General features: G+C 41.8%; 1 protein-coding gene across 1 annotated transcript in view; it reads right to left on the reverse strand.

Annotated features, from left to right (window-relative positions):
* unm_sa1261 (un-named sa1261) overlaps window positions 1-27,410 on the reverse strand; it is a 40,282-nt gene extending 12,872 nt beyond the window's left edge. Inside the window, exons 1-2 of the mRNA XM_056454307.1 lie at window positions 26,998-27,410; window positions 780-990 (exon numbers count right to left, since the gene is read on the reverse strand). Coding sequence (XP_056310282.1) covers window positions 780-951 — 172 coding nt within the window. The 5' untranslated portion in view covers window positions 952-990; window positions 26,998-27,410. The remainder of the gene's footprint in view (window positions 1-779; window positions 991-26,997) is intronic.
* Window positions 27,411-27,680: the final 270 nt, after the last annotated feature.

The raw sequence follows: 27,680 nt of genomic DNA on the forward strand, positions 1-27,680 counted from the left end.
TATATATAGTGCACATACTAATGTACAAAAAAGTAAAGTGTTACCAAGTAAAGCTGCAATTCTCCTTTAAATTTTTCTGATGTTTGAAAACTCTGTGTTTGTCCTTTTGAAGCCACTATAAATGCTAAATCACGAACTGCTTTTGCTGAACCATATAGTGAAGTTCTGAATATACTCTATGCATGTATGAATGAATAAATGTATGAGAACTGTAGGTTGCAGCACTTTCTAAGAAACCCATTTTGCTGTGGTCAAACAAATTAAACTTTGGTGTCATATTGGCCTTGCATTCGCTTCACAAGCTCTAGTGTGAAAGCACACGTAATAGCTGTAAACTGCGGTATTCGTTTGATCTACAGGATCATGAAATACGACAGATGACTGATAAATGATGCATGATTTCACAGGATAGAGAGAAATGTGTGCCTGTGTGCTTTTGTAAGTGTAGGTGGTTTTTATTTTGTGTGCAAACATTCTTTGTCAGTTTGATCGGGAACGTTTCCCACAGGAAGGAAAAGCCACAAATGAGATCTGTTTCTAGTCCTAGACATCAGTTGATGTTGAACAATGAGCGAATAACAGTCTCAGTTTGCACAAACTTGCGTTTCCAGCCTGCATTATTCGCATATGTATTAATGGAAGTCAATGGGGCGAAAGTCTATGCAGTGTGGCCGCGACCTCAACACTGAATTAACCCCTGTGGACTCAAAATATGATGTTTTGCACACAAAATGGTCAATTCACACACAACAAGTCCACAGTCAATCTCCTTAACCCACCTCTGATCTTGTGGACGACGAGGTCCACTTTGCCGTAGGTGCCTTTACCGAGCTCCCGGATGACCTCATAGTACTTATTGAAGTCTAGCTTCTCCAGGTTTTTGGCGGTGATGAGCTGCAGCTCCTCCAGGATGTCATTGGAGGAACGGGACACGAGCGGCGAGGAGCTCATCGTTCCAGAGAGACACAACAATGGAGATGAGTAACAAGTCTGAAATTACAAGGAAAAGGAGGACAGGTTGTTAATAAAATGCATTTTATACAAATGTTATTTCACGATACAAGTCATCTCATGTCCTGATAATGATTTATATTAAGGATAAAGTACATCCAGGAGGTTGTTATCACAGAATAAAGCTTGACAGGCTTATTGGTAGCCTGACGCAAAGCAAAGCACTGTTGTATAAGACTGAAGGGCTTTATTCTACAAAAAACAAACTTGCCTGGATGCACTTTATTCTGCTTATTACAGGGCTACTTGCCACAGAACATAAACATTAGACGCAAAACATTGTTTTGAGCCGAAATAGTTGATCAATTCTTTAATTAAAGGCAAAGCTGACAGACATAAAGACAGCTGATGGAGTATACACTAACTTGGGCATTATTCAGTCACAAGATGGCGCCAAACAGTAAAAAATGCACAGCTGACTGAAAGAAAACCAGCGGAACCGAGTGTAGACTACCCAGTGTTTCCCAACCCTGTTCCTGAAGGCACACCAACAGTACATATTTTGGATGTCTCCCTTATCTGACCCATTAACTTCAGGTTTTAAAGTCTCTTCCAATGTTCTGATGAGTTGATTCAGGGGTGTTTGATTAGGGAGAGGCTGGAAATGTGTACTGTTGGTGTGCCTTCAGGAACAGGGTTGGGAAATGCTGGACTAACCTACATATTATTTATTTACAAGATGGCGCCAAATAGTCAGTAACATAACCCACAACGTGACAGACAAGCAGATAGAAATGAATGTGGATGTAAGTATATGGATTTGAACGTATTCATTCATGGTCAAGTTGATTCGAGGTTTCCGGATGCGCCTGCGTTATTTAGCGGTTGTTATCTGGGAATAACATACCTTAGACTTTTTTTAACTGACCAAGACACGGCATGGATGAGATCGATTGATTATAGTCTACAGCCAATCAGGACACAGTACACAATGCATTGTAAAAACATATAAAATTGCACTAAATAAAATACACGAAATTGCGAGATCGCGAAAGGTGAACGGCGTTATAGCGAGGGAACACTGTACTCAGAACTTTACCCATTCATGTGTTCATATTTCTCACGTTATTTAGAACTTCAGGGGAAATATAAACAATCAGAAAATATAAAATGATTACAGGTAATACATACAAATATAAAGCTAAAGTAAAAGCAAAATGTAGATTGCAAGCTTCTTACTCTGCTTTTTTTCATGCTTCTATCTGCATCCCTGTAATGACATATATAACATTGCACTCATTAAAATAATTGAAAAGTATTACCGTAAACTACCATAAATTAGTGTATTTTGTGACGCCATGAAAATAAATTATAGGACATAATATAAAACTATAGACCTTTTTGTCCATGCGATATACAGCTGAAGTCAGAATTAGAAGCCCTCCTATAACCTCCGAGGGCTTGAGTGTCCACACATGGACAGCACATTTTAGCTCTTAAGTGGCTGTTTAAAATACTTTAAATGTTTTATATTTTGTTACAGACATACAGTGTCATCCTGCAACTGTTCTGCAGCTTATTAAATGTCCCAAACTCAATTTTTAACTGTCCAAAATGGGAAAAAATGTCGTTTTTACTCTCGGATAGTCAAAGCTAGTTAAAAAAAAAAAGATTATATGTTATATATGCATTAAAAACAAGTGTTTTATGTAAATTCGGACCACGAGTCCACATATATGGACATCATTTTTCTCTAAAAGTACTTCATATCAAAAGATGATACTTAGATTTTTATTCTAATTAGGTTCCAGTGAGCCCAAATAGCAAAGAGAAATAAAAATGCATGTAAAAAAACACCTTTGGCCTTAAGATGGTACATTTTTTCCCAATTTCTCTTTAATGGAAAAGAAGATTTATTTTCAACACATTTATAAACACAATAGTTTTATTAACTCATTTCTAATAACTAATTTCTTTTATCTTTGCCATGATAACAGTGCATAATATTTTTTAAGATACTAGTATTCAGCTTAAATTGACATTTAAAGGCTTAAGTTGGTTAATTAGGCAAGTTAGGGTAATTAGGTAAATCATTGGTTAACGATGGTTTGTTCTGTAGACAATCGATTAAAAAAAATACCGCTTAAGGGGGCTAATAATTTGGAATTAAACAATTAAACACTGCTTTTATTCTAGCCAAAATAAAACAAATAAGACTTTATCCAGAAGAAAAAATATTATAGGAAATACTTTTAAAATTTCCTTGCTCTGTTAAACATAATTTGGGAAATATTTGAAAAAGAAATATACAAGATGGCTGATAATTGTGACTTCAGCTGTATACATATATATCATCATATTGCACAGCCCTACCCTGGATGAACCGGCGTCCCATTGTGCACGATTGCATTAGACAGAAATTTAGTCGCCCGCATCATCAAAGTTACAGAGACTGTGGGACCGGCTAACGAACACAAACCAGTGCTTATGTAACTCGTGCATCCCACAGCTCACTGATCTCCAGTCTGTCCTTTGGTGGCTCTTTCATGTGCACAGCTTCACAGGCGCTGCTTCTGAAATGAGCACGTATGAGAGGAACCGAGCTGGACAAAAGATCAGAGCTCAGAGACTGATGAGACCGCTCCTTTGTACAGCTAAAATCACATCGTTCCATAGGGCTGTTTGCTTCCGCACCGCCAAACCCTCACAGGAAGGTGTTAGAGGACAGACCGGCCTGTTGTGTAACACCTTTTCTTTTTTTTTAACCAGCACGCACTGTACTGGTACAAGAAATGAGCTCGGTAATAAAATAACTACAAGTGAAATCATACACAATATATGGTTTCAGCATTGATATCGCAATATGTGCATCCACAATAGTCACATTGCACAATCTGCAATGTCAAATCGGTATTATAATTGACCACATTTCAAAACACTCCTGATTTGTGGAGTCATTGCAACGTTTATCCCTAAAGTTACCAATGCTTTTGGCAATTATGTGTGTTATTAGAGCCTGTGTGGGGATTTCAAGTGAGTTTAAAGCGTTCAGGCATTACGTTTCTGACTTTAACTGTATTTATGTTAAGAGTTCACACTTAGCTGATGATTAATTATAAGCATGTTTGGGATGCTGTCCCGGGAGCCCTGAGCTTATAAGATCCTCGAGCCCGGGGCTCCCTCCAGTTGCAAGGTGAGAGGGGAGTTTGAGCTCAGGTAGATCTCGAGAACTCCCCTGCTGTAATAACCAATGAACAGCCAGTGATTGCTCTTGAGCGATAACCATTTACTAGGAGCATGTCTATAGTGCCGGTTTGGATTGGTCAATTAACTTATGTTGCATGTTTTTTGGACGGTGGGAGGAAACCGGGGACCCGGGGGAAACCCACGTGAGCATGAGGAGAAAATGCAAACTCCGCACAGAAATGTCTGCTGGTTTGGTAAAGCCTGGAACCAGAGACATTCTTGCTGTGAGGCAACAGTGCTAACCACTGGGCCACCGTGCCACCCATCTAGGAAGAAGGAGGAGTAGGGGTGGATGGGGGATTCTGTAAAACGAAGATAGCGGTGGTACGTAACCCAGGGTATTTGTAGTAGCTTAGGAGTCGTCTGATTGGTGCATTGAGAATTGGATAATGCGTATCCAGCTGCTAGCAATCATAAGCACGTGATCCTCTCGAAATTAGTTTATAAATAAACTTCACCTAAATATACAGGACTTTAAGTATGGTGATTATATTTGTGTTTATGATTACTGCTGATTTTATTACAGAAAATCATAAAGCACTGGGTATTTAATTCTGTACAGGATCATTGCTTTACTGTATTTTCCAATGTTTGTGATTGGATTATTGTAATCTATGCAGATGCCCTACGAAATCTTTCCAATGTATATAAAATTAGGAATCCTTGTCACTCTATTGAAATTCATCTGGTGAAATTAGGCTCAATATCGCTATATATCGTAGAAAAATTCATTCATTCATTTTCTTTTTGGCTTAGTCCCCTATTTATGAGGGATCACCAGAGTGGAATGAACCACCAACTAATCCAGCATTAAGTTTTACACAGCGGATGCCCTTCCAGCTGCAACCCAGTACTGGGAAACATCAATACATGCTCACATTTACACACACACTCATGCACTACGCCCAGTTTAGTTGATTCAATTCACCTACAGCGCATGTGTTTGAACTTGTGGGGGAAACCAGAGCACCCGGAGGAAACCCACACCAACATGGGAAGAACATGCAAACTCCACACAGAAATGCCAACTGACCCAGCCGAGACTCGAATCTACGAACTTGCTGTGATGCGACAGTGCTATCCACTGAACCACTGTGCCTTAAGATGCTACATTTTTTCCCCATTTCTGTTTAACGGAAAAGAAGATTTATTTTCAACACATTTATAAACACAATAGTTTTAATAACTCATTTCTAATAACTCATTTCTTTTATCTTTGCCATGATAACAGTGCATAATATTTTTCAAGATACTAGTATTCAGCTTAAATTGACATTTAAAGGCTTAAGTTGGTTAATTAGGCAAGTTAGGGTAATTAGGTAAATCATTGGTTAACGATGGTTTGTTCTGTAGACAATCGATTAAAAAAAATTCAGCTTAAGTGGGCTAATAATTTTGAATTAAACAATTAAACACTGCTTTTATTCTAGCCAAAATAAAACAAATAAGACTTTATCCAGAAGAAAAAATATTATAGGAAATACTTAAAAAATCTCCTTGCTCTGTTAAACATCATTTGGGAAATATTTGAAAAAGAAATATACAAGATGGCTGATAATTGTGACCTCAGCTGTATATATATATCATCATATTGCACAGCTCTACCCTGAATGAACCGGCGTCCCATTGTGCACGATTGCATCAGACAGAAATTTAGTCGCCCGCATCATCAAAGTTACAGAGACTGTTGGACCGGCTAACGAACACAAACCAGTGCTTATGTAAATCGTGGGTTTTGCCACTCGTAGAAAAATTAAATATCGCTATTCAATATCCTGCAACCCTAGTGTACAGTATGAGGTAGTGATGACTGCTTTCGAAGCACTGCTACTTCGAAACCTTTCCCTACTGAAAAATCCAGCTTAAACCAGCCTAGGCTGGTTGGCTGGTTTTAGCTGGTTGACCAGGCTGGTTTTAGAGGGGTGAAAATGACCAGCTACAGGAAAATGACCAGCTAAAACCAGCTTGACCAGCCAAAACCAACTATGTCCAGCTTAAATCAGGCTGGTCAAGCTGGTTTTAGCTGGATTTTGCTGGTCATTTTCCAGCTTGACCAGCTAAGACCAGGCTGGAAATGGCTGGAAACCAGCCTGGAAATGGCCAAAACCCCTCTAAAACCAGCCTGGTCAACCAGCTAAAACCAGCCAACCAGCCTAGGCTGGTTTAAGCTGGATTTTTCAGCAGGGTTATAAAGCTTTTGCTTTGAATCAGTGGCTTTGAGTGCTTATCAAAATGGCAAAAACACAGAATTTCAGTAAATGAGGCTTTGTTACGTCATTACAGTTTCAAAACGTATTGAAAAATGTATTGTTTCTCCACTGTTTTATTCAAAAGTGTCTGGTGCATATGGAGAGAAGAGTGCGTTTCTACAGGCGGTTTGTTCAGCTTACTCACCTGTGTGAGGCACACTCAGAATTGCATTGTTTTCCTACAAGTGAACTAATTTGGAGAGGACCAGGTGCTTATGATTGATCACGGCTGGTCCTGCATTATCCAATATATGACTCACCAATCAGACGATTCCTAAGCCACTATAAATACCCTAAGTTCCATATAACAGCCATCTTCGTTTTGAAGAATCCCCCCTTCCACCCCCACTCCTCCTGCTTTCCTAGATTGGTTGCATGGCGGCCCAGTGGTTAGCGCTGTTGCCTCACAGCAAGAACGCCACTGGTTCTAGTCCTTACCAAGCCAGCCGATGTTTCTGTGTGGAGTTTACACGTTCTTCCAGTGCACACGTGGGTTTCCCCTGGGTTTCCTCCCACCGTCCAAAAACATGCAACTTAAGTTAATTGACTAATCCAAATAAGCACCATAGACATGCTGCTAGTAAGTAGTTATCTCTTAAGAGCAATCCCTATCTATTCATTACTACAGCAGGGGAGTTCTCGAGATCTTCCTGGAGATCTACCTGATGCTGTTAATCATTTAATTACTTCTATTCTCATTTGCGAGTTGTTTTGGATGAAATCATCTGGCAAATGATTCAACATAAATGCAATACTGCCTTGTGGATGTTGTGAAACACGAAATTAGACTATCGTGAGGTTTCAGATTTGGTAACGGAGAACGCTCAGTGGGATTTCTGTTGATATAACAGACTGTCTGATGAGATTTCTGAATGATTTTGCAGTCCTGATGGCACGTTGGTCCAGCCAGCGCTCATTAATAGAGAGGAATGTGTTGAATGAGACAGGATGACAGCACTTCCTGTTCACTGACACCATCTGCGGACATCTGAAAATCTGTGTCTGTGTGTAAGATAGGGTAAAGAAAAGCGTTTATGAAGGTGCAGGAAATGTGTGTTTTTTCCTGCTTCACATCTCAAGGATGAACAGCTTTCGAAAAATTAAGAAAGAAGTGTATCAGGTTGCATGCAAAATTCAATCTGCAGCAAGAAATGAGTGTGTTTTGCTTAATTCAGTTCTGTTCAGAGAGTGATCACTAGAATTTACTCTAATTACAAAAATATGGTTTTATTTATATTCCACGATAATTAATATATGTGACCCTGGACCCCAAAATAAGTCATACGTGTCATAAAAAACATAATTTGACAGCTAATTTTTATATAATCTGAATAAACAGACGAATGCTACAGGGCGGTATGATGCTTACCAGCTGACCGTTTTACCTCAGTGTCTAAATGCAAAGTACGGTTCCAGAAAGCAGGTAAGACAAAAACAAAGGCAAAAAAATAAAATAAACAAGTAAATAACAGCATGAGAATGTGGTAAAATCTGAAAACGCGGTAAAAATGAGGAAAGGGCTTTTCTTTTTCTGGACTGCTTTTGAAAACACTGTCGATTGGGGATGATCGAGTCAATCGGTGCTTTTTAAAACACTATCGGTTGGGTTTAGGGAAGGAGGAGGAGGTGGGTCAGCCAGTCAAAGGCAGCCTCTGGTGGATTTACGCGAGGACCGCCAGCACGAACGGCACTTGCGAGAGAAATTTGAGATTTCAAAAAGAGTACACAGCGGCCTCTAGTGGATTCGCGAAAGCAAAAACTGCAAAAAAACATATCTCCTGGGACGTATTTGGTGCTCTTCAGAAATGTATATAGCAGTACATATTTAGAATGAGCCTGAGTTGGATTTTTTTTCACGATAATCAATATATGTCACCCTGGTGGACCACAAAACCAGTCATAAGTGTCATTTAAAACAATTACATAATAAATTTTCACATAATCTGAATAAATCCTTCCATTGATATATGGTTTGTTAGGATTAAACACTTTATTTGAACCAATCTTTATAAAAATCTAGGATTTGATGGTTCAAAAACATCTAAATATTGCAAAAATTGCCTTTAAAGTTGATTAAATTAAGCTCTTAGAAATGCACAGTATCAGGCATGTGCACAGGTAGGGCTCAACCTGTGCGGAGCACATGCCCTTTTTGTAATTACACTCGGACGTGCCCCCTCAAAATGGATGAAAGAGTTTTGATATATTTACATTAGAAAATCTTCATGGACATGATCTTTACTTAATATTTTAATCATTTTTCGCATAAAAATCTAATTTATAATTTCATACAATGTATTTTTGGCTATTGCCACAAATATACCATGCAAAGACTAGTTTCAGGGTTGAATTTATTATTTTTTTTGTGCTGGTACCATGACTGATTTGGACTGCCAGTAGATGGCCGATGTCTTAAATATCAGTTCATTCAGTCATTCATTCAATTGATTTGTTCAAAACAACCGATTCATTTAGAAAATATTCAAGTAAAGTCTTTAGAAATGGATAATTGAATCACTGATGTGAATAATTAAAAAGCAGATAAGCTCAGGCACAAAACACTGCAGTTTTGCACCGAGACATAAATGTTCTGCTCTGGCTTTGTTTGGAGCTCTCGAAAATCTGAGAACAAAGTGTCTAAAATGACTCACACTCAGTATGAACTTATCTTTTGAACTGTTGTATAAAACCAGCAACACATTTGGAGTGGCGCTCATAGCACTCTAGTTTGTGTGATACTACTGAACTAAATCATGTCCTATAAAAAGTGCTAAGGTGTTGCTAGGCAGAAACCAGTGTGTTCTGAATTGTTGCTAGGTGAGGTGTACACATGGTTATAAATTCACAATACTGTTTGTACGTTGCCATGATCAGAAGCACGACTAACTGCTCTCAGCTGACAAACACTCCTGACACTACAAGTCCGGTGAGACCTCGCTGACATTAACACAAACACATAACTAGATGGATAGATGGACAGACAGATATATATATATAAAGATAGATAGACAGACAGATGGATGGACAGATAGAAAGAAAGAGATGGATGGATGGACAGAGACAGAAAGATGGACGGAGATAGACAGATAGATGGATAGACAGACAGAAAGAGAGGTGGATGAATGGAGATGTGGGCAAATATTTGGATGAATGAATGGATGGATGAACAGAAATACTGTATGGATGGGCAGATATATAGATGGATGGATAGACAGATCTATGGCTGGATACATGGACGAATGAACAGATATATAGATGATGGATAGATGGACGGATCAAAGATATATGAATGGATACATGGATTAACAGATATACGGATGGGTAGATGGACAGATGAACAGATATATGAATGGATAGAAGGACGGATGGATGGACAGTTATTTAGATGGTTGGAAGAATGAACAGAAATATAGATGGATGAAGAGATATGATGGATAGATGAAAGGACAGTTGTATGGATAGATAGATGGACGAATGAAGAGATATATGGATGGATGAAAAGATATTTGGATGGATAGATAGAAGGACAGTTGTCTGGATAGATAGATGAACAGATGAATGGATGATAGAAGGACAGATGAATGGACAGTTATATGGATAGATGGATAGATGAACAGATATATGGATGGATTGATGGATGAGTAGATGGATGTATGAACAGATATTTGGATGGATGGATAGATAGATGAATAAACATATAGATGGATGGATGAATGAAGAGATACGGATGATGGATGGATGGACAGTTATGTGGATAGATGGATGGATACAAGGACAGATAGACAGACAGTTATATGGATGGATAGATGGATGAATGAACAGATATATAGATGGATAGATAGATGGATGGTTGATTGAAGAGATATATGGATGGAAGGATGGACAGGTATATGGATAGATGGATGGATGAGAAGATATATCAATGGATGATAGAAGGATAGATGGATGGACAGTTACATGGATAGGTACATGTACGAATGAACAGATATATAAATGGATGAATGAACAGATATATAGATAGATGGATGAAGAGATATGTGGATGGATGGATGCATGCACAGATGAACAGATATATGCATATATGTATATACATATATATATATATATATGAACGGACGTACAGTTATATGGATAGATGGATGGATGAACAGATATGGATGGATGTATAGATGAATGGACGAACAGATAAATGGATAGATGGGTGGAAAAACAGATATATGGATGTATAGATGGATGGATGGATGAACATATATATGGATGTATAGGTGGATGGATAAACAGATATATGGATGTATATATGGATGGATGAACAGATATATGGATGTATAGATGGATGGATGAACAGATATATGGATGTATAGATGGATGGATGAACAGATATATGGATGTATAGATGGATGGATGAACAGATAGATGGATGGATGAACAGATATATGGATGTATAGATGGATGGATGGATGAACAGACATATGGATGTATAAATGGATGGATGAACAGATATATGGATGTATAGATGGATGGATGAACAGATATATGGATGTATAGATGGATGGATGAACAGATATATGGATGTATAGATGGATGGATGAACAGATAGATGGATGGATGAACAGATATATGGATGTATAGATGGATGGATGGATGAACAGACATATGGATGTATAGATGGATGGATGAACGGATATATGGATGTATAGATGGATGGATGGATGAACAGACATATGGATGTATAGATGGATGGATGAACAGATATATGGATGTATAGATGGATGGATGAACGGATATATGGATGTATAGATGGATGGATGGATGAACAGACATATGGATGTATAGATGGATGGATGAACAGATAGATGGATGTATAGATGGATGGATGGATGAACAGACATATGGATGTATAGATGGATGGATGAACAGATATATGGATGTATAGATGGATGGATGAACAGATATATGGATGTATAGATGGATGGATGGATGGATGGATGAACAGACATATGGATGTATAGATGGATGGATGGATGGATGAACAGATATATGTATGAACTGGACAGACAGACAGATAATATCATTGTAATGAGCCATGTGTGTTTGTCCTCTAGTAAGCAGGTCTCAGCCCACACAGTTTCTCCTCTGTCGGTGTGTGTGTGTGTGTGTGTGGTGCTGCAGCTCATGCAGATCTGCTTTACCAGTGCTCTGCTGTGCTGACCTGTTCCTTATCTCCCGCTCACTGTTTATTTCTCTGCCTCTCCTCCTCCCGCTTCCACAGAAGAAGACGAAGCGGCTGCCAGAATGCTGCACTGAGCCATTTAGAGGTAATCATCATTTCCAAGAGTTTAATCAATGCTGCGCGGACTCTTCTGGCCAGCGCACTCAACACCCTGACTGTAAATATCCCTCTAATCCTCTTTCAGATGCGAACACTGTCACCTGTTTTTACATATGCCGTGTAGCTGCAGTGAGCTTCACCACTACAACCTGCAGAAGCATTGCTATTAATATTGATAGGCCTGATGTAAGTGCACTTTATCATAGTTACTACAGAGTTTGGCAGTTTGGTGCAAACTGATCAATTCTGTGAAAATCTATTACAGATAGATAAATGGAGGATAGGTGGATAGATATATGGACGGATAAATAGGTGGATGGATGGATGGATAGATAGATGGATGGATAGATAGATAGATAGATAGATAGATAGATAGATAGATAGATAGATAGATAGATAGATAGATAGATAGATAGATAGATAGATAGATAGATAGATAGATAGATAGATAGATAGATAGATAGGTGGGTGGGTGGGTGGGTGGGTGGATGGATGGATGGATGGATGGATGGATGGATGGATGGATAGGTAGGTAGGTAGGTAGGTAGGTAGGTAGGTAGGTAGGTGGATGGATGGATATTAAACACAAAATGTTACATTTAAGATTCACCTATTTAGAGATTAAGTATTTATTGTAGTTTCATAATTCTTCAATGACCTTGTTGTGTTTTTACAGTGTCATTGTAGCTGACGATGTACAGTACTCTTGTAAATCTTAAACTTATACCGCAACCACAATTCGCAAGGAATAAAATACAGTACTTTTTTAGCTATGTATGCAACCCAGGCTCATTCTGAAAACGTAGTCCCGTGGACGTTTCTGGAGACCGCGAAATACGTAGCCGGGGGTACGTACGGCTGCATTTAATTTTTTTAAGCGAACGCTGCGGGGCGGTGTGACGCCGTTTCTTTCGGTGCTTGCCGGCCGCTCGCCTCTGTGTGGAGAGCTTTCCCGCAGCAACCAGTTTGTCCGGCTAGCTCTTCGTGTACGTCGGCAAACTCGAGGCACAGAGAGGGGCTGACCACGACGACGACCGGTCGCACGGTCAATCATTCTGTCATCCAGGCAGACAGGCGGAAGGTCGTTCGACAGCGGCCTCTGGCGAGTTTACGCGAGAACGGCGCGGGCACAAACGGCGCTCGCGAGAGACGTTCGAGAAGCGAAAAAGCGCGCGCAGCGGCCTCTCGCAGATTCGCGAAAACAAAAGCTGCAAAAATATGTACCTCCCGGCTACGTATTCCGCGGTCTCCAGAAACGTCCACAGGACTACGTTCTCAGAATGAGCCTGGGTTGCATGTTTGTGTCACAAGGGTGCTTCTAGATAATGTGGGGACATTTTGTGCCTCCTAGATAAATAATTTTGAAACAGATTTGAATAATAATACAGATTATATTGTCCAGGGCCATACACAGGGGGGGTGGCCAGATGTCTAGAGCCACTGCCTCTCAGCCCTTATTGGCTAAAGTGCACCTCTCAGTCTGCACCCTCTCCCTCCCCCTCCAACGCGTCCATGCCCCGCCCCTCCAGTGATTCCAGTAATCCCTGGTAACCACCCCCCTCCCACTTAGCGTGATTCCTGCGACCGTCACCATAGTCCTTTGCCTACAGCAGCAGTTCAGCTTGCTCCGGCCCTGTGAGCACCTGCACATTTAAGAATCTGTGCACGGCACTGATATTGTCTATGTTTTATGTTTATTTATGTCATAAAGTTAGACTGAATGCCAACGAAGATGCACCAAACACCAAAGAAAACGCCCCCGAAGTTTGACGTCGTCCACCCGTGACACTTTCACTATCCCGCGTTCTGAAATGATTCCTCACAGCAAACGTAAACACTCTCTATCGGCAATTTTGCACACGGCGTGTCTCAATACTAAAACCAGGAAGAAAAAAACTTGCCGTCATTTGAATTGTCGCATGGATTGCGTCGTCAAATTCGGAACTCCTATTGGTTCTTGGATTGACGCTCATCGCAGTTGTGAAAAATCTGATCACAATGGGCACTAAGCAGCTGTGAACATGTCAAACCCACAATCACAGATCACTGATTTTAGCCTAGGATTTCAGCAATCTTTTAGGATTTCCCGAATTTGCCTCAGATGACAAAGTCGTGGCTGAAATCTCACAGTGCCCTGAGCAGGGCTTTAGGAAAGTCATTCTTTACGTGTACTTTAGTAGCCATTGATTTCTTTAATAATGCTATCTGCAAGTCCGTTTGTATTTCATTTTAAATGTACAGTACATTAAAGATCTGAAGAACACTGCAAGTGCACATTCAAAACAAGTAATCACACCTTTTAGAGTGCTCTTTACTGCAGCTACTCGTGATGTTAATGTTTATACAGTACAAAAGACTACACTTTCCCACACACGCAGAGAAACGTGAACAGAAATGGAAAGCAAATGCACAGCGGAGTGAACTGAATGTCATCACACAAGACAGAGCATTTTATTGACTCCGTTCCCTTGGTAATCAAGTAGCCGACAGATAAAAGCTGCGGCGGAGACTGAAAACGGTGTCAGGACCCTGTGTACTTTCAGAAAACCTCCTGCCATCGGTCTTCGTAATGAAGAAGATTTGTCTTGCGTGGAAAACAGGACTAGACTGGGTCCAAAGCCAGATTAAAATTGCCAGTGGAGTTATGGAGTAATCAGCGTATGCAGGGTGGAAGTATAAGCCTGTCGATCGGTTTTACAGCTTTAATCCCTCTACCGTTCATCACAACCCTGAACACGTGAAGCAGGGATGCAGAGGAAGCCAACATCCAGAACATATTCAGCATGGATGCCTCATTTACTTGATGGCATTGAGCAATTGTTGGTTTCCAGAGCCTTCAAGTGGCAGTATATGTGAGAATTTTTCATGTGTATGCTATCTTATGGCTAATTATGTGAATAGCTTACAATATAATGTCTATGAAAACAAGCCGATTGATTGATATGTGAAGGACTTGAAATCTAAAGGATGATTAACATTCTGTTATGAAGCGGACAGGAGACAGAGGTAAGGAAACGTTAGGGTGTTTATTAAATGACAACAAGGAGCACATGAAGGATAGCCAGGAGGATCAGGAATGATGTTGGGGTCTTTTCCTCCGTGGCTGGGTAACAGGAATACACGAGGATGGACAGCACACACCAGATACAGCTGACAGAGGATGACACAGACTTGGAAGGACTGGAAGACAGGACGATTCGGGAGGACCAGGAAGACTAGGAGGAATACAAAGAGAACAGGTAAGTAAATCGTTTGTTTTAGCTGAGGATGACTACGCTGAGTGGTCGCTCAGTTGTCCGCTTTCGTCGAGACGAGCCCGGACAATGAGCGACTGGAGTGCTGTGCTTTTATCTGGTGCTCGTGAATGTGATGCAGCTGTGTGCTCATTAGAAGTCAGGTGATGGTGATCTTCGTGAGTGGGGATCGTGAGAGCCTGACCAATCCGTGACAGTACCCCCCTCCCCAGGGCCCGCTCCTGAGGGCCGACACCTCCGACGCCGTGGTGGTCTCCCTCTGCCTCTAGGCGCTGGGAACTCAGGGTGGCTCTCATGAAACTCCACCATGAGACTAGGATCGAGAATATCAGCTCTGGGAACCCATGTCCTTTCTTCGGGGCCGTACCCTTCCCAGTCCACCAGGTACTCCAACTGGCCGCCACGACGTCGGGAACGCAAGATCTCCTTCACTGCGTAGACGGCTCCTTCTTCTAGGAGCAGTGGAGGAGGGGGTTCCTCTTCGTGGTCAGGCTCTGTGGAGGGAAGAACAGGATCGTGATAGGGTTTCAGGAGTGATACGTGGAATGTAGGGTGAATACGGTAGTGAGAGGGTAATTGTAGTTTGTAGGTGACGGGGTTAACCTGTTCCACGATGGTGAAGGGACCAACAAATCGGGGACTTAACTTGCGAGAGGGCAGTCGCATGCGTATGTCCCGGGTGGATAGCCACACCTTTTGTCCGGGTGTGTATCTGGGTTCTTCAGACCTTCTTCTATCGGCGGTTACCTTGCTTCGACGGACTGCCCTCTGCAGATGTTGATGAGCCTCGTCCCAGACTCTCTCGCTCTCCCGGAACCAGTGATCCACTGCGGGGACATCAGATGGTTCGCCATCCCAGGGAAAGAGCGGTGGTTGGAAGCCCAGGACGCACTGGAATGGCGTGAGTCCGGTGGAGGGTTGCCGCAGTGAATTTTGGGCATATTCTGCCCAGCCCAAATACTGGCTCCAGGAGCTCTGGTGACCACTGCAGAAGGTCCTCAGGAACCGTCCCACCTCCTGAATCTTCCTCTCTGTCTGCCCGTTGGTTTGGGGATGATATCCAGAAGAGAGGCTGACAGCCACACCTAGGAGCTTGAAGAAGGCTTTCCATAGACGTGAGATGAACTGTGGACCTCTGTCCGACACAATATCTTCTGGAATACCAAATGACCTGAAGACTTGATTAAAGATATTGTCGGCTGTTTCAAAGGCTGTGGGAAGACCTTTCAGAGGGATTAGTTTGACAAACTTTGAGAATCTATCTACGATGACTAGAATACAGGTATTACCTTCTGACGAAGGGAGGTCAGTGATAAAGTCCACTCCTAGGTGTGACCAGGGACGGTTCGGAATCGGCAAGGGATGGAGCTTTCCAGCGGGTAGATGACGTGGGCTCTTGGATTGGGCACAGTCCTTACAGCCCTGAACATATTGCCTCACATCCCTTGCCATGTTTGGCCACCAGAATCGTTGGGATACTAGCGAGAGAGTATTGTTGATCCCTGGATGTCCAGTGCCTAGCGAGGTATGTAAGGAGTGGATCAGATCTACCCGGTGTTCAGGTGGTATGAACTGCCGATGAGGAGGGCATCCCGGCGGAGCAGGGGCTTCCGGAGTGGCAACGACTGGAGGAGCGTTCCAGGTGATCGGACAAATGGAGATGTGTTCGGGAAGAATCTTCGTTGGGAGTTCTTCATGATCGTGATGCTCGTGTAAACGAGAGAGAGCGTCTGCTCTTAGATTCTTGGGTCCTGGACGATAGGAAATGGAGAAATCAAAACGTGAGAAGAAAAGTGACCATCTGGCTTGACGTGGACATAGTCTCTTGGCCTCTTTGATATATTGGAGGTTTTTGTGATCTGTGATCACCTGGAACGGATGTTTGGCTCCCTCCAACCAGTGACGCCACTCCTCCAAGGCTAGCTTGATTGCTAGAAGCTCCCTGTCTCCTATGCTGTAATTCTGCTCCGCCGGGCTCAACTTCCGAGAGAAATAGGCACAGGGATGCAGTCGGGGCGGTGTATCATGATGTTGGGATAATACTGCCCCGACGCCGGTGGTGGATGCGTCCACTTCCACCACGAAAGGAAGATTTGGGTCAGGATGAGTCAGGAGTGGGGCCCTTGTGAACTCCTTCTTAAGAAGGCGGAAGGCTGCGGCTGCTTCTTTGGTCCACTCCAGTCCTTTGGGTTTACCCTTGAGGAGATTAGTGAGAGGTGATGTAATCCTGCTGTAGTCCTTGATAAACCGTCTATAAAAGTTAGCAAACCCAAGAAACCTCTGGAGCTCCTTAATGGAAGTGGGTTCTGACCAGGATAGAACAGCCTCAATTTTCTTCCCATCCATACGTATACCGGTTTGGTCAATGATGTATCCCAAGAAATGAATCGACTTCTGGTGGAATGAGCATTTCTCCGCTTTGAGGTAGAGGTGATGTTCTCTCAATGTGTGTAGGACCTCCGCAACGTGTTGGCGATGTTCGGCCTCACTCCGGGAGTAAATGAGGATGTCATCTATGTACACTATTACAAAGTGGTGAAGAAACTCCCGGAGGACTTCATGAATGAAGTTTTGGAATACGGAGGGGGCGTTGACCAGACCGTAAGGCATGACCTCATATTCATAGTGGCCAGTAGGGGTCACGAATGCTGTCTTCCATTGGTCCCCCTCACGTATTCTTATCAGATTATACGCGCTGCGGAGGTCCAATTTAGTGAAGACTTTAGCTTCTCGGAGCTGTTCCAAAGCGGCTGGTACCAGAGGAAGGGGATATCGGTATTTTACTGTACCGTTATTTAGGACCCTGTAGTCGATGCATGGACGCAGCCCTCCGTCCTTCTTGGCCACAAAGAAGAAGCTTGAGGCGGCTGGTGATTTTGAATGACGTATGTACCCCTGACTCAGAGCCTCCCTTATGTAATCTTCCATTGCCTGATTCTCTGGAAGCGAGAGCGGGTAGATCCTACCTCTTGGCAACTGGGCATCTGGAACTAGGTCGATCGCGCAGTCCCATGGCCGATGCGGCGGTAGCTGGGAAGCTCTCTTGGGGCAGAAGACATCATGAAAGGAGCTGTACTCCTTAGGAATGTGGATAGACTGCTTCTCAGGAGGACTCTCGACCGATGTTGTAAACAAAGAAATGGGGTTCCGACCTTGAAGAGGGAGATTTGGAAAACAGGTAGGTGTACATCCAGATCCCCATTTCTTTATCTCTCCTGTGCCCCAAGAGATGATGGGATCGTGCTTCACCAGCCACGGGCGCCCTAGAATGATGTCCATATTTGCACCCTCCAGAACCAGAAATTGAATCCTCTCTTGATGTAACAACCCCACTTGAAGAAGGATGTCTTCGCATTGTCGATGGATACGGGTCGAAGATCGAGTGCACTGGGTTATCGGTTGTATCTGGTATATATGCGAGGACGCCTCAGTACGTAGGTGGAGTTGACGACAGAGGGATTGGGAGATGAAGTTCCCTGCTGACCCGGAGTCGATGAGGGCTGTGACAAGGAGAGAAATAGAGGCAGTAGTTATTTGTACGGTGGTAGTAAGTGGTTTACATTGTTCAATATTCGTACTGAATACACTCACTGAAGTCCGAATGGGACGAAGGGGACACTCCATACGGGTGTGTCCACTGACACCGCAGTATAGACACAGACCCCGGGTCAGCCTCCTCTGTCGTTCCGCTGATGTCAGTCTTCCAGACTCTATTATCATGGGTTCTGGTTCTGGAGAGGCTGTTGACTCAGGCGATTGGAGGAGTGCAGACGAGGGGGTGATGGTGTCCTGTTGATAGGAACGGAGACGATCGGAACATCGGAGAGAATGTTGGATGAATCTCTCCAGACCCATAGTATCATCTAATGTGGCCAGCTGGATTCGGAGAGTGGGTTCCAAGCCGAGCCGGTACGTGGTCAACAACGATCTCTCATTCCATCCACTTGCAGCTGCTAGAGTGCGAAACCGGAGAGCATATTCCTGTGTAGATAGAGTACCTTGCTTTAGATGATACAGCTGCTCTCCAGCGGCTACTTCCCCATCAGAACGTCCAAACACCTCTTTGAAATACTCCGTGAAGGTAGTGATGGAATTCATGACCGGCCCGGCTTGGTTCCAGATCGTCTCAGCCCATTTAAGTGCAGGTCCAGAGAGTAGTGATACGATGTAGGCGATCTTTGACTTATCTGTGGGATATAGAGAAGGTTGCATTTCGAATATGAGGGAACATTGTAACAGAAAACCATTGCACTCCCCCGCTCCGCCTGAGTAGGGCGCTGGTCGGGCCATGGGACTGGAAGGAAGGGCCGAAGAAGAAACTGTGGAGGCGGAAGTGCTCGGTGCTGGTGGTGCGTTGGAAAGTGGAGCTGGTGGCTGTAGAATCCGCTTCAACTGGTCCACCAGCTCTTGAAAGTGATCGGGGGTGCTCATGTTGTCGTCGTTAATGGTCCGGGCTTCTGTTATGAAGCGGACAGGAGACAGAGGTAAGGAAACGTTAGGGTGTTTATTAAATGACAACAAGGAGCACATGAAGGATAGCCAGGAGGATCAGGAATGATGTTGGGGTCTTTTCCTCCGTGGCTGGGTAACAGGAATACACGAGGATGGACAGCACACACCAGATACAGCTGACAGAGGATGACACAGACTTGGAAGGACTGGAAGACAGGACGATTCGGGAGGACCAGGAAGACTAGGAGGAATACAAAGAGAACAGGTAAGTAAATCGTTTGTTTTAGCTGAGGATGACTACGCTGAGTGGTCGCTCAGTTGTCCGCTTTCGTCGAGACGAGCCCGGACAATGAGCGACTGGAGTGCTGTGCTTTTATCTGGTGCTCGTGAATGTGATGCAGCTGTGTGCTCATTAGAAGTCAGGTGATGGTGATCTTCGTGAGTGGGGATCGTGAGAGCCTGACCAATCCGTGACACATTCCTCCCAGCCATTCTTTTACGTCAAACATGTGTAACACTGTAGTTTAGGTCAATGCTATTGCCTATTGCTTATTACCTGCCTATTATAAAGATATTACCTGTTCATTATAAAGTATGATCTTATTCTGTATGCCTAATCTTACCCAAAACCTAAACCTAAATTGTTAATTAATAAGCATCTAATTAATAGTTTATTAAGCTAGTAGTGTTAGTTAATGGTTTATTAATGCTATGAACTGTTAGCCAAACTTGTAAGGGATAACATGCATATAGGCAGTTGTTATCAACAGATTGTTACACGTCTGTCTGGAATACTTGATTCTGATTGGTCAGTCGCGACATTCCAAGGTATGTTATTCCTAGATAACAACCATTGAAAATCATGCTGCCTTCCAATCCACTTTTAGACACACACACACTCGCAAACATTCCCCTAGGAGGAATCCCCACCAACATTTTAAAGTAGGTTCCACTTCTTCAAGAGAACAAGTGAAGTTTACATGGACATCACCAACCTGATTTCACCAAGTAGGACATGTTCCTGTATTAATATCTATGTTTCTCCCCATGTTTCGCTTGAGACATGCGCTAAAGGTGAATTGGGTAAACAAAATAAGCCGTAGTGTATGAGTGTGTGTGAGAATGTGAGAGTACAGTTGAAGTTATTGAATTTTTAGCCCCCCGTTTATTTCTTTCCCCAATTTCCCTGTTTAATGGAGAGAAGATTTCTTCAACACATTTCTAAACATAAAAGTTTTAATAACTCATTTCTTTTATCTTTGCTATGATGGCAGTAAATAATATTTCACTCAATATTTTTCAAGTCACTTCTATAGAGTTAAAGTGACATTTAAAAGCTTAACTAGGTTGACTAGGCAGGTTAGTGTAATTAGGCAAGTTATTGTATACCGATGTTTTATTCTGTAGACAATCAAAAAATATATAGCTTAAAGGGGCTAATAATATTGACCTTAAAATGGCTTTTAAAACATTAAAAACTGCTTTTACTCAAGCCAAAATAAAACAAATAAAACTTTATGCATAAGAAAAAATATTATCAGACATACTGTGAAAATTTCCTTGCTCTGTTAAAAATCATTTGGGAAATATTTAAAAAAAGAAAGAAATGTTGAAGAGGGTTTAATAATTCTATGGGTGTTTCCCAGTACTGGGTTGCAGCTGGAAGGGCTTCCGCTGTGTGAAATAATTCCTCTGTGCCAACCTCAGGGACTAAGCCGAAGGAAAATGAACGAACGAATGAGTGTTTTTATTCTGTTGAACACATAGTGAGATATTTCGAAGCATCCATTTAATTCCATAGTACTTTTCTGTGAAAGTCAGCGAGAGCCAGCAACTAACATTCTTCAAAATTACTTCTTTTGTGGACAGAAGAAACTCAAATAGGTTTTGAACTATATGAAAGAGTCACTTTTATTTGTGAACTATCCCTTTAAAATGAACTGTTCGCTTCAAATGCTCAGCATAATTGAGTACAGCCCATTTTGAAAATGTATATTAGTATCCATTTCTCAATAGCCGCATTTCCACTATCGGGCCAGTGCGAGCCAGGGCTTTAATCGGGCCAGGCCGGGCCAATAGCCCGGGAGGTTGAGAAATGAGGCCGAAATCATGTCGCGTTTCCACTGTCGGGCTAGTTGCTCGCAGCGCGTCACGCAAACACCGCCCCCAGAACGTCCCCCGAATCAAACGTCACACAACCCGTCACACAACCCGCCCACTTCAGCGGGAACAAAAAACTCAAATTATAACCACAAACACAACCTGGCATCACTACGAGAGCTGGAAGATGGAGAACACCGAAGCGATTGCTTTTTTACTGTTTGTGGTCTGTTGGTGTAAGGCCAGACAGCGATCCCTGGATAAGGACATTCGAGTTCGGCTGCATTTACTTCGAACACAGATTTTGGCTGCAAGGCGAGTGAGTTGATCAAGCGCGATAGCAAAACAAATGTAAGGGAAGAAAGCATCTTGTCTCCTCTTTACCTGACAGGAAAACTCCGCCTTTGTACGTAACCCCGCCCCGAAGCCCCAGTTGGCCCTCCTTGGCCCAAGGTATTCGGCGGGCCGAAAAAGGCCGGACGCTGGCCCAAGGAAGCCCCGCTTTGGCCCGATTATGCCCCGGAAGTGATAGTGAAAACGCGACTGGCCTTGGCTCGCCCTGGCTCGCTCGCTTTAGGCGCGATAGTGGAAACGCGGCTAGTGAATGTAGGCAACATATTATGGTGCATTTAACAAAACAGATTTATTAAACAGATACATTTATTAAAATAATATTTTAGCCACCAAACATATTGAAAAATTTTAAAGATAATACAATTAAATAAAAAAAAAATGACAACCTACAAAATTTCATCTAAATTTTTCAATTTATTTGCTTCTCTTGATTTTTCCTTTTTTAAATGTGTATTTAATATTTTTTCTATAACATAAATTCAGATGTACTCATTTTTGGACCATTATCGGAAGTTATTTTGTTAGATAAGCTCCATATTTGGCTTCAGTACTGGCTAATCTAATCTATATGCACAAATATAATATTGTAGAGCTTTCTATTTGTGTGGGGTGTACTTATATACGCTGAGCACTATACATGTTGTTTCATACTTGCATTATTTTTCTGGAGTGCAACCTTTAAAAAAAAGATATTTCAGTGAACGTCGTGTTCTGGACATGATCAGCAGATCTCAATCATTTATACAGCATGAAGAGAGAGAATCAAAATCTTCTATTGTGGTGAACAGAAGAAAGTCATAGCGGTCTGGAACAGCATCATGGAGATTAATCTTTTTTAAATCAACATTTTGATTATTATAATGCCATTTTCTTTGATGGAGGATCTCAGATTTCTTTTAAACCGTTGTTTGTTTATCTGCTAGTCCAACAGCTCGCTCTACTGTGTTCTGTGACAGAGATGAGCTTTCTGAGACTTTAGAGAAAGCCCCATAAGCCCTGTTAGTTCTGGTCTGTTTGCCGGTTCTGTTCGCTCCGCATCCTACACACACACATCAAACGCAGTGGGCTTGGCAAGTCTCTGCATTTAGTGTTCAGGCTATGAGGCAGATCAGATCAGCAGAGACACTCAGGGCTCCAGGCTCCTGTCCGCTGCTTTCACAGCTAGCACAGCACTAGCCGCTAGTCAGACAACACAAGTAGCACGCAACTTAAAGTGACCACTTTTGTTTTGTGCAATCATCGTGCCCTAATTATTCTATTTTAAAGTTCTTACAGTAAGATGATCTCCTACATCAAGTCTACATACAGGTGAAGTCATAATTATTCGCCCTCCGGTGAATTTTTTATTTTATTAATTTTTTTTTATGTCTCCCAAATGATGTTTAACAGAGCAAGGAATTTTCAACAGTGTTTTCGATAGTATTGTTTCTTCTGGAAAAAGTCTTATTTGTTTTATTTCAGCTAGAATAAAAGCAGTTTTTTCCTTAAAAATAAATTATCTTGACTGCCTGATTGATATACAATGTAAAGTGGGTCTCCGACTGTACAAGAAGCACTTAATTCAATATTTGTTTTTAATTGTCTACAGAACAAACCATCGTAATAAAGTGACTTGCCCAATTAACCTAATCAACCTAGTTAAGCCTTTACCTTAAATTTTCTCATAATATTGCATCACTTATTTTCTCACAGGCTCCTTACACGTGGTATTAATGGGGAAAAAAATCAACCAAAAATTTAAACAACCCATAACTTACCTATCCTCAGACTCATAACTACCCCATAATTTACTCATTATCGTGAACACAGTTGGACTCGTTATAAAATATACCCTAGCTCTTCCCTGATGTGTATTCTGCTTGTTAAGTGTGACGTCACGCGAAGCGGCTTCTGGGTCCAAGCGATCTATCAAACTGCATGAGGAGACTCACCAAATGGTAATAATAATTGTTTGCTAATCAATGTAGTGCTTTCGAAAATCATGATCACAATATATATGTCCATGCTTTATATCTGATGGCCAAAAATTCACATCAAAATATTGATGGTTGTGATGCAGCAAGTCCAGAGAGTGTTGTGTACACTATGACTTTATATCAAATTCCCTTTAATGTGTGATATAAATAAAAAGTGGTCATAAATAAATATTTTCTCAATTCAAATGAGTAGCTGCTTGGACCTGGAAACAATGGAGTACGTCACAACTTAACAAGCGGATGGTGTTGGATAGTGACTTTTATTTTGAAGGGTCAATCGATAAAATTGGTTGGGTTTAGGGAAGGGGGAGTGTGGGTCAGCCGATCGTTCGCTCAGTCAGTCAGAAAGTCTGTCCAAAAGTGAGTCGACAGCGGCCTCTGGTGGGTTTATGCGAAAACAGCTGGCGCGAATGGCACTCACGAGGGAAAATCTCGAAAAACGTACACAGCGACCTCTGGCGGATTCGCGAAAACAAAAACTGCAGAAAAACGTGCTGCTGGGACGTATTTTGCTGTCTCCAGAAACGTCCGTGGAGGTACGTTTTCAGAATGAGCCTGGGTTGCATTTTCCAGCCTGACCAGCTAAGACCAGGCTGGAAATGGCTGGAAACCAGCCTGGAAATGGCCAAAACTCCTTTAAAACCAGCCTGGTCAACCAGCTAAAACCAGCCAACCAGCCTAGGCTGTTTTAAGCGGTTTTTTCAGTAGGGGTTACAAAATCACTGCATTTATGGTCTGTTTTCCTTAAAAATCAATGATCTTGACTGCCTGATTGATATACAATATTAAGTGGGTCTCAGACTGTACAAGAAGCACTTAATTTAATTCCATCTTTCCATACTATGTCTTTAAAATGAATGAATATTTATTTTACTCCAGTATTTTCAATGGAGTTACTGTGCTGGCCTGCTGCTACTGACGGCACATGTGTTTTGATGTCCTTCAAGGGGATCAAGCGTTAATTAGAGGGTCAATCCACCCCAAACCCTTCTTTAATTCACACCCTGACAATCTCTATGTTAAAGTCATTCGCCTCAATCCTCTTCATCATACTGACTCTCCTCTCAAATGGGATGGTGGGCCAAATCAAATGTTAAAATGGGCCAACATTGGCCCGCTGGCCCTACTTTGGGCATCTCTGCTATAGAGGTTATCTACTTGTCTAGAAAATGCTTCTTGATTTAAGAATCTTTAGATATTTGGGCTAGAAACAAAGCAAAAACTTTTTTTAAAACGTCTACCCCTACCTTAAACTCAACCATCTCAGTACTGTAAAAATATGAATTATTGTTTTACAGTGTTACAAAAATGATGCTATATTGATGTATGTGCAGCTGTATCCTATCTAGATTTTACCAGTAACCAGCTCCAAGTAGCTCAGCTGTTAGCTATTAGCTTAGCTAAATGTTTCAATAGCTTGACATTACCTCAGGTATTCTCTCTTGGTACAATGTAGTTTTTCCAGTTGCTAGCTACAGATTTAGAGTAGCTTCCCTACACAATCCTCTTCATCATACTGACTCTCCTCTTAAATGGGATGGTGGGCCAAATCAAATGTTACAATGGGCCAACTTTGGCCCACTGGCCCTACTTTGGGCATCTCTGCTATAGAGGTTATCTACTTGTCTAGAAAATGCTTCTTGATTTAAGAATCTTTAGATATTTGGGCTAGAAACAAAGCAAAAACTTTTTTTAAAACGTCTACCCCTACCTTAAACTCAACCATCTCAGTACTGTAAAAATATGAATTATTGTTTTACAGTGTTACAAAAATGATGCTATATTGATGTATGTGCAGCTGTATCCTATCTAGATTTTACCAGTAACCAGCTCCAAGTAGCTCAGCTGTTAGCTATTAGCTTAGCTAAATGTTTCAATAGCTTGACATTACCTCAGGTATTCTCTCTTGGTACAATGTAGTTTTTCCAGTTGCTAGCTACAGATTTAGAGTAGGCTTCCCTACACAATCCTCTTCATCATACTCACTCTCCTCTTAAATGGGGGCCAACTTTGGCCCGCTGGCCCTACTTTGGGCATCTCTGCTTTAGAGGTTATCTACTTGTCTAGAAAATGCTTCTTGATTTAAGAATCTTTAGATATTTGGGCTAGAAACAAGACAACACATAAGTGAGTCAATCAGTTGTTGACGGTGAAAACATGGAATCTGAAAATGACCAAAACTCCTCATATATTCATAAAGGACCGGACTCAAAATGAATAATCCATCCAAAGCACACATTTTAAAACAGACTTGTCTCCTGATTTCTACTAAACAGAGTGCTGAAATTCTGGAAATTAAATAATAGAGCGTATCCAGACAAAGGACACAGCGGTGGCGTCTGAACACATCACATCCAGACACAAGCTCATCACATATTAGACATCACATAATGTACTGAACAAACATGTAAACATTGAAAATAATAACGTGTAAAAATCTAGTCTAAAAACATGAATGCATAATATCAACTCCAGTATAATCCACCATATCAGAGTACTCATCCATTTAATTTGACTGTCTTCCATCCAGCAACACCCTGTCCAAACAATTCAAACAGTGTCATGTAAATACACTGAACGTACACCTTTTACCCTTGAGCTCTGTGTGAGTGCGCGCATGTGGATGTCCATGTGCTCGACTAGGTATCTGTGTGTGCAAAACACAAGCAGTTAATAAATAAATAATATATAAATCTATGGCATCTACATGACAGCTCGTGTGACTGACATGGCTTGACTTTGCTGTATACCCGCCTCACAGCAGCTCGAGACGTGTTTTTGCCAGGCTATTGTTCTTCAGTGTTTCCTATGCAGATGACAGTGATGGGCTCAGCTGCATTTCAAGATGTCAATATTACAAGAAACCGAATGGATTATTCTGTGTGTCTCAAGCAAGCCAATGCACACACTACCAATCATGTGTGTTATTATTATTAGCTTATAATGCATGTAAGAGATGTGGTGCATAATAAACCTGCAATGCATGCATGTTAATATTATGAAAACGCTATAAGTAGTATTGCATATGATATTTACAATTGCAAAATGAGATGAGGATTAATTAGCAGGTTTGATTAATAGCTTACCTTTCAATGGAGAAATGATGCGCGATTCCTGACTGTCATTCCGTCGTGCTTATTAAAGTGAATTAATCGGACATCATCAACAATTTTATCTGTCCAGTCTGTTATTTTGATGAAATGCTATTGATTCCTGTGCACACAGCAGTTGTGCGTCTGTCAGATCCTCTGCTGTTCCTCTATTGTCTCTCCGTTGGTTGTGGAGGTCTGTAATGACACCGCTGACCCAGCCCACAACCACATCGACCAATTAGAGAGCAGAATGAGAGAGCGCTGGAACAGCCCACTGCAACGATCAACCAATCAGAGCGCATAGCGAGACACCGCTCTTCCAGCAGCGGCCAATCAGAGGAGAAAGCGATGGATCGCTGGAGTCAGGACTTTCTGTCTCCGTACAGATTTCTGTTTCCCTGAGGAGCTTGACGGTTCTGGAGGAGCTGCAGACACACAGGTGAATACTTTCAGCTCGTGACATCAGGAAAACAGTAAAACTGTGCATTTATATGAAGATGTTCACACATAGACAAGAAGACTTATGAAGAAATTGTTAATCGTAGAGTAAATCAAGCTCTATTAGTAGTGATACAATATTTATAGTCCATCTATCTAGACATTTGGGCTGTAGTCATTTCAAATATGTAAATGCTAGTTTGACAAGACATATTAAAAGACTGTAGGCTAGTTAAATT

Source organism: Danio aesculapii, chromosome 3, assembly GCF_903798145.1.
Source record: "Danio aesculapii chromosome 3, fDanAes4.1, whole genome shotgun sequence".
Lineage (NCBI taxonomy): Eukaryota > Metazoa > Chordata > Actinopteri > Cypriniformes > Danionidae > Danio > Danio aesculapii.